At 45.5% G+C, this 8,486-nt stretch overlaps 1 protein-coding gene across 1 annotated transcript in view; it reads left to right on the plus strand.

Moving 5' to 3' along the window:
- Positions 1-7,329: 7,329 nt before the first annotated feature.
- The window catches only part of LOC101849857 (derlin-1), a 13,832-nt gene continuing 12,675 nt past the window's right edge, over positions 7,330-8,486 (plus strand). Inside the window, exon 1 of the mRNA XM_005102586.3 lies at positions 7,330-7,643. Coding sequence (XP_005102643.1) covers positions 7,485-7,643 — 159 coding nt within the window. The 5' untranslated portion in view covers positions 7,330-7,484. The remainder of the gene's footprint in view (positions 7,644-8,486) is intronic.

Raw genomic sequence — 8,486 nt, forward strand, 5'->3', positions numbered from 1 at the left:
ACAGAGAGACGCCTCTTTCTTCCCGCGACACCCAAAAGGGTATAAGAGGCGGATAAAAGTAAAGCAAGTAAGAGTTTTACGGCACTTGAAACACAAATAAGTCATTTACAAGTGCCAAAGATTAGAGGTGTTACCAAAGATCTGCGTACAAAAAAAAAAAGAAAGGAGAGATGAGGACGATAGATGTTTGATAGAAAAGAAGGAATAAACCACACCACCCAAACGTTGTGGAATGACATGTAGGAATATTGAAAATCAGATTAACACCAACAAAATCTTGGTGTGAAACGAGAATTTCTGATTTCTTTCCTCTTTTCTTTTTCTTCTTTCTCTTACCCTTGAAACAAAATGACATCAGCTTAGCTTGTGCACCAAGTGAGATCAGGCATAGTTATTATTCCAAACGTCGCAGTTTTTATCATTATTATCATTTTAAAAAATTATTAATCCCTTGGCCATTTGTATAAGATTGTCGCCCTCTGATTAGAAGAAAAAAGTGCGTGTGATAGTGTCCAATAGTGTATTACGTGCATACTTAGTTTGACAAGTAACTTTTACAGGTAGAGATTCCAGATGTAAGTCATTGATCTGAGAGCAGTGATGATTTTAGGAATAATGGTGGTGATGAGTTATGATAATGTGTGATTGCGTTTACGTTATGTTAGCATTAGTCTTATCTTTCTTTGTTCCAATGAGTCACGAGCGACGTGGGCACTATGTATCCCGTGGCAAAATCACCATGTGCAGCAAAAAAATCCTCGGGGAATTATAGCCCAAATTGCTATTTTTATTGACTTGTGTGCGACACCACAGACATTCCTCAGTACACGTGATAAACGGACGTATAGTCTCGTACTGTGCTCAGTTTGGTGGCAATATAACCCGCCGTTTGTGTAAAATCCAGTATCGCTATAACATGCCACCAAGACTAAAGCTGAGAGACTTTGAACGCGCCAGGGCTATGGCATGGCTGAAGGATGGAGTTGGAGCCCAAGATGTTGCCAGAAGGCTTGCAGTGTCACACTCTGTCAATGTCCGCCTGAGGCAGCACCATCAAACCAATGGATCAGACCAAGAACGCCCACGTGCAAGTCGACCCAAAAAGACCACCCAGAGACCACTCAGAAAGAGGACCGATATGTCCGCATGCAAGCCGTGCGACAGAAGATAACAGCAGCTAACAGTATCAGGCATCGCCTGTGTGTTGCTACCAACACGGCGGTGAGCTCCCAGACCATTCAGCGTCGTTTTCATGCTGCCAACATCCGTGCCAGGCGTCCAATCAAGAACCCAAGGCTGATCGCAGGATACGAGGCAAGTCGTCTTGCTTGGTGCAATGCCCATGAACCATGTACACGTCCCCAATGGGACCGTGTGTTGTTCACAGATGAGTCACGATTCATGGTCAGCCCAAAAGATGGACGCGTGCGCGTGTGGCGGCGTCCACGAGAACAGTTAATGGAAATTAATGAGCAGGAGGTGACTCCTTTCGGTGGTGGCTCCATAACGGTATGGGGAGGGATTAGCACACACCATAAAACCCCCACCCCCCTTTACAATGTAGATTGTATTCTGAAAGGCCAACGGTGCCTGCAAGAGATTCTGCAGCCACTCGTCACTGCGAGTCTCCAGCACATTGGCCAACATGCTATACGCTAGGACGACAACGCCTCCCCACATCGTTGCAGAGCAGTAAATGCGTTTATCAGGCGAACAGGGATCACAAGAATGGCCAACCAACAGTCCCGACTTCAACCCAATTGAGAATGTATGGGTTGAACTTGGCCGGAGAGTCCAGCAGCACCAGCCACCACCAGCTAACTGACAAAAGCTGCTACAGATCCAGCAGCACGAGTGGGCAAACTTTCCACAGGCCATCATTGTCACCATCATCAACACCATGAGGCGACGCTGCCTTGATTGCATTGTTCAGCTTGGTAGGTACACCCGTTTTTGAACGGACTGTCAAGGACACTAACTCCTGAATTTTTCTTTTGAGGGATACTGTTTTTCCGAGCGACATATTGCCTAAGTTCGAAAAGTCATCATTCCGAAATTGAATTGATGTAGCTAAGAAATAATTCTGTTAATTATCTTTGAAATTTCAAATGTTTTGGTTTTTCACTTATTTGTCCTGTGAGAGTGTTTGCAAGTGGTCCTTAACTTATGGTGAAAGTTTGTATGACGTAGCCAATATGCGTATATATTAATGTGTGTGAGAAGCGGGAAATGTTATTAACAATCTAATATTCCGTGTGACCGAGATTTAAAGATTTTACATGAATTTATGAAGAAATGCTTTTTAAAAAAATCTAACCTCAACCGTTGTGGAAAAATATGATGATACAAACTGCTGTGCAAAGTATGAATGGCACTAATTCGGCCGTTAAAGAAATTTTTAAGAATGAGCTGGGCCACGGAATTTTTTTTTTTTTACCTCACTATAGTGTTAGACTGTGGGGATGAAATGCTTCCGAAAAATCCTTGTTATCTCATACAAAGATCACATCACAAATGATGAAGTCAAGCAACGGATCAACAATGCAATTGGACCATATGTTGACCTCACGCGGGTCAGGAAGCACAAACTGCAATGGTATGGACACATCACACGTTCATCCGGCCTTGCCTAGATAACCCTGTGAGGCAGCGTCCATGGAAAAAGGAGCAGAGGCAGAGCGAAGAAGAGTTAGGAGGACAACATCAATGAATGGACAAGCCTGGACCTAAAAGACACGCTCAGGAAAGCTCAAGACCGGATGGAGTGGAGGAAGCTGGTGGCCATATCTTCAAAAACACCACGACGGACCTCCAGTCTACGGGATAGATTTAAAAAATAAAAATAGTGTTACGCATCAGGCGAATTCGATGTGACTCTGCCCCCCCCCAACAAAATGAGTAAGAAAGACGGGGAAACCCCATCTTTTTTTTTTTTTTTTTTTTGGGGGGGGTGGGGGGGGGGGTGGTTGCAGGTTTACCACTTTGGTCCCGAATTTTGTACTTCAGAACGGTCTCTGGTCATTACATACTGAGATGCAGTGAATCGCGAGAACCCACGCTGAATTAATGTCACTGATGGATGAGTTTCTACCCGTTTCAAATTCATATATGATTATCTTTATTCTCGGAGATAATTAATTAATAGAAGATACCAACCGACGTGAACGTTAATTGCAGATGCGTGTGGATGCATCAGGTTGCTGGCTTAAAACATCGGGGCCTTTGAAACTGAGGTCAGTAATAGTAAGCACACCGACAGAGAAAGAGCCAGAATATCAGAGGCGTGAGAGCTGAAACCCCATCAAGCCCTGGGTCAATCTTGACGGGAGGGTCTCGTACTTTCTCGTTGAGAGTATAGCTCCGGGGTAGCCCTGGCACAGCTCTGGATATCCGAGCTATGTGTCCCCTTGTTGGGCTCCGTGGAGTGCGGGGAGCCCCGGAGTCGAATCAAATAGAAAACTTTCATGGATTCAAAAAAACAAAAAGACCCTTCCCCAGCTCCCAACGTTAAAAAGTCTCGGCTCGCGGAAGCGGGTGCGGCCGCCGAGCCGAGCAAAAACTCAAAAAAAGGTAAAAGGACCTTTACCGATGCCTCTTTCCTCCCTCCTCCCAAGGAGCTTCTGAGGCAACCGTACGTGGCCATCTCCAGTACCAAAGACGCACAGAGAAGAATTACCGACCTCAACCTCTTTAAGACAGGAGATGCACTACGGAAAGTTCTGGGATACATTCCCACATGTGTACAGAAACTTTCCTGTGGTGCACTCCTTGTCAAGTGCGCAACCGAGATCGAAGTGACCAAACTCCTGGATACCACGACCTTCGGCGGTATTCAATGTAAGTCAGAGCACTACCAAAACTTTAACCGCTCGAAGGGCGTGGTCCGCAGCCATGAGCTGAAAGGCTGCTCCATGGAACAGATTGTGGAGCACTGTGAGGGAGTGGTCGAAGCCCGCCGGATTACTCTTCGGCGGGGGGAGACTACTATCGAGACGAACACGATTGTCCTAACATTCGAATCGTGTCGCCCTCCAGCCACCGTTCGGGCATCTTACTTGGTACTCGACGTACGACCCTATGTGCCGAACCCTCTGCGCTGTTTCAAGTGTCAGAAGTTCGGCCATAGCCAGTCACGATGCCGTCACGCAGCCGTGTGTCCTCGTTGTGGCAAGACCGGGCATCCTGAGAAGGAATGCAAGGCTAGTCCTTGTTGCCCCAATTGCCACGGCCAGCACACAGCTTTCAGCAAGGAGTGCCCGACTTGGCTCCAAGAACGCGCCATCCAAGAATACAAGGCGCGAAATGGCTGCTCCTTCCAGGAGGCCCGTAAGGTTGTCTGCCCGCCAATCACAACCCCAGTCATTGGCCGGTCATATTCAAAGGCAACCCAGATTGTCACGAGGTTGGCAAGTAATACTACTGCCGACCTCCCAAAGCCCGCGGTCAACAGGCAAGTCTCTGTGCCAAAGAACACCAGAAATAAAAAGCCCGCTACTATCCCTGTGGCACCCCCCTTTGAGGTGCCACTCTCTAACAGCTATGGGGTTCTAGGGGAGGACGGGGAGGACTCTTCCTCCGCCCCCTCTTCTCCCCCTCACCCCTCTTCTATCATTTTTTCTTCTTCTTCTTCTTCTTCTTCTTCTTCTTCTTCTTCTTCTTCTTCTTCTTCTTCTTCTTCTTCTTCTTCTTCTTCTTCTTCTTCTTCTTCTTTTTCTTCTTCTTCTTCTTCTTCTTCTTCTTCTTCTTCTTCTTCTTCTTCTTCTTCTTCTTCCACCTACCCCCAGTGGGTCGGGGGGATATAAATAGACCCACTGCTTCGTCTGCAGAAGGTGCAACCCCTTCAAAGGCGAGGTGTCGCACTCGGACCCCAATCCTCTGAGATCCGGATGCGACACCTACTTTGGTGTATCTTCCTCTTCTCCTTCCTTCTTTCTTTCTTCTTCTGTCTTTCCTGCCACCGCTGACCTCATGTGCAGCAAAAAGAGAGGTCACCCATCCCACAGAGTGGGCGCCTTGTTGACCGTGAGGTGCGACCCGTGCGGAGGGAAACCGGGTACCTGGCGGTTGAGGTGAGATCAGTCCACGGACTGTCCCTCACCAACACACCTCTTTGGCCCAGGTTTTCCTCTTAGACGGGAGGGTGGCACGGCCCATGCCACTCAACCGGTTGAGAGCTGAAACCCCATCAAGCCCTGGGTCAATCTTGACGGGAGGGTCTTGTACTTTCTCGTTGAGAGTATAGCTCCGGGGTAGCCCTGGCACAGCTCTGGATATCCGAGCTATGTGTCCCCTTGTTGGGCTCCGTGGCGGGCGGGGAGCCCCGGAGTCGAATCAAAAAGAAAACTCTCATGGATTCTAAAAATCAAAAAGACCATTCCCCAGCTCCCAACGTTAAAAAGTCTCGGCTCGCGGAAGCGGGTGCGGCCGCCGAGCCGAGCAAACAAACTACTAAAGGAAAAAGGACCTTTACGACTGCCTCTGCCCTCCCTCCTCTCAGGGAGCTTCCGCGGCAGCCGTACTTGACCATCCGCAGCACCGATGCACAGAAAAAGATGACTGATTTAAACGTTTTCAAGATAGGAGATGCTCTAAGACAGGTTCTGGGATACATTCCTACGAATTCCACTGTGTAGACATGGATTTTAGAATGGATTTAGACAGATATGAATTAAACTTGCACGGTCAAAACTTCACTGTAGGTTTAATCTAAACACGTACACTGATGGAAAAGATTTGATATTCACACAATCCAGATGATTTGAAAAAAAAAACTGCATTAGGCCTCAACTAAAAGAATCCAGGCATTCACTGAGTACGATGGCGATGAAGAATCTGAAAATGAACAGTAGGCCTACAGTGCAGCCAAACAGCACTTCAAATTTGCGATCTCAAGACTGTTGGTCAATCTTAATTAATTAATTAATTAGTCACCACCTCTGTTCCTCAACACACACAATGATGTAGAAAATATTCACATAATCCAGATGACTTGAAAAGCAAACTGCATTAGGCAGAAATAATCCAGTGTCAAAGCATGAGAAAACAACAATTCAAACTGACCGCCGCACCCTGCGTAGGCTTATCACTTATAGATGATCTACAAGGTTGTGGGCTTACTACACGGGTGTGTCAGTCCACAAGGAATCTAGGTCAGTAGCGCGCAGGTGGCCTGATTATATGACCGTCTAGACCGGAACCAAAATTGCGTCCAGCGACAACTCAGACACCACTGGCGTTAAAAGTCCCCGTCTCGAAAGAAACAGTATAGACCACAATTAGTCTAATGAAATGGAAAGACAGACCAGTCAGCATTAAGTGCAGGAAATGTTATATCAAATTACTTCCCTATTCTATCCCCATGTGATGACACGCGACCGTAAATGGCACCATTAAGTTTGACTAAGAGTATAATGAAGGCAAAGAGATGTTAAAAAAGCAAAGTTGAATTATTAAATTACGTAAACACACACACATACAAACACATACACACACAAACACTCACTCACACACACACACACACACACACACACACACACACACACACACACACACACAGCTTCCACTTAAGCTCTCTGTCGCGGTGGCCTAGTGGTGCTACTGGACTTGTAATCGAGAGATTACGGGTTCGGGGGTTCGAGCCTCAGCTCAGTCCGACGCTGTGTCCTTTTGAAAGGCACTTTACACGAATTTCCCACTTGGCTCGGTCCTTTCGGAGATGGACATTAAACTCGGAGGTCCTGCTCTTAAATTACCAAATAGTGATGGGGCGTTAAACCAAAGCACCATTTCATAATTTTCCGAGAAATGGTGGGAACGACACCTGTCCCCCACTACATTCGAAAGCAAACAAACAAACAAAATAAAAAATGCAGGTGGTTTGGACATCTCACACGTATGGCACCTCACCAGCTTGCCAGTAAAGCCTACTACAGGAAAGTATCAGGGTACAAGGAAAGAGGAAGACCAAGATAAAAACCTGAATCCAAGGTGTGAAGGATACCCTGAGAACATACAATATCCCACCCAGCCAGGCCATCAAAATTAAACTTGCTAGAGACAGAGAACTCTTTTTTTCTCCCCTCGACGCTCTAGAGGTACAAGTACAAAAGAGGACAGAAAAAGTAAAGTAAGTCAGTATTATGAGATCAACTGATTTGCGAATGCATGTTACATCCTCCATTACTTTTAATCTCCTTGGATAGCAACCATAAATTTACATGTACTACCCTACTGCCAACAGAGGCCCAGAGGCCCAGAGGCCCAGAGGTTTAAAAAGGAGATAACTCTTTGATAGCCACTAGCCACTCAGGAGAGGAGAGTGTTCCAGAATGAAAAGAGTTCTACTTCCGTTTTCGATTGATCAGCAATTCTCAAGCAAAATAAACCAATGTAAGGAAGGCCACGTCAGTTTTTAGAAAACATTAATTTAAAGAGTGTAGCCTGCATTTAAGAGCAGCGGATAGTTAACAATATACCAAGTGAAAATGGCTTCAAACGACATAGGAGATTGGTATAGAAGTATACCACAAATAACAAAGTATTGGTTCACTGGCTCCGTGGTCATCCCACTGATTGGACGGTTGGGAATCTTCAATCCTATGTGGTTCATCTTGGACTTCAAGTCTTTCTTCTACAGATTCCAGGTTAGTGACTTTTACCTCTTTCTATTTGAATAATCTATATCTTCAGGAACTGCGATGGATCTCAAACCAAAACCAAAAATGTCTTGTACTGCTCGCCGTTGCCGTTGTCAACTTACTATACTATAGAGGCAGATGCCTAACTGTAGGCTACGGTACAGTGTGTAGGCTACTGTAGTTGTAGGGTGGGCCCATGAAAATGAAAGTCTGGGTAGGCGACTACGAGTGTTGGCCCTGTTTTGGGATATACTACATTCTAGATCTAGATCTAGATCTAGAATCTAGATCTAGATTAGATATATCTTCTAGTTTTGACCCCACCTACAATTACTTCTGGTTCTAAATGATTAGGCTTACTTTTTGACTAGATCTAGAGATTCTAGATTTCTAGATCTAGATCTAGATCTAAGATCTAGATATATATATCTAGATCTTGAGATCTAGATCTAGATCTTAGATCTATTCTAGTCTAGATCTAGATTCTAGATCTCTAGATCAAGATTCTAGTTGGTAGCGATTACATGAAGCTACAGCGAGCACCTAGCACACCTCTACTCTGAGATTTTCCCAAATAATATCTAGATCTAGTCTAGATTCTAGATCTAGAATGTAGATCTAGAACTAGATCTAAATCTAGATCTAGAATCTAGATTCTAGATGACGTATTTCAGCCATCTTTTTTTGTCGTCTTCCGGGGTTTCCTCCTAGACTATTGGGTTTCCCTCGCCTCGACTCGCCAGTGGTAAAAAAAAACAAAGTGACTATTCGGACTCGAGTCCGAATAAGAAAAAATGTTATTCGGACTCTGATTCTTGTCCAGCATGACATCACTTCCGACTTCCTGTG

This window comes from Aplysia californica, unplaced genomic scaffold (genome assembly GCF_000002075.1).
Source record: "Aplysia californica isolate F4 #8 unplaced genomic scaffold, AplCal3.0 scaffold00331, whole genome shotgun sequence".
NCBI lineage: Eukaryota > Metazoa > Mollusca > Gastropoda > Aplysiida > Aplysiidae > Aplysia > Aplysia californica.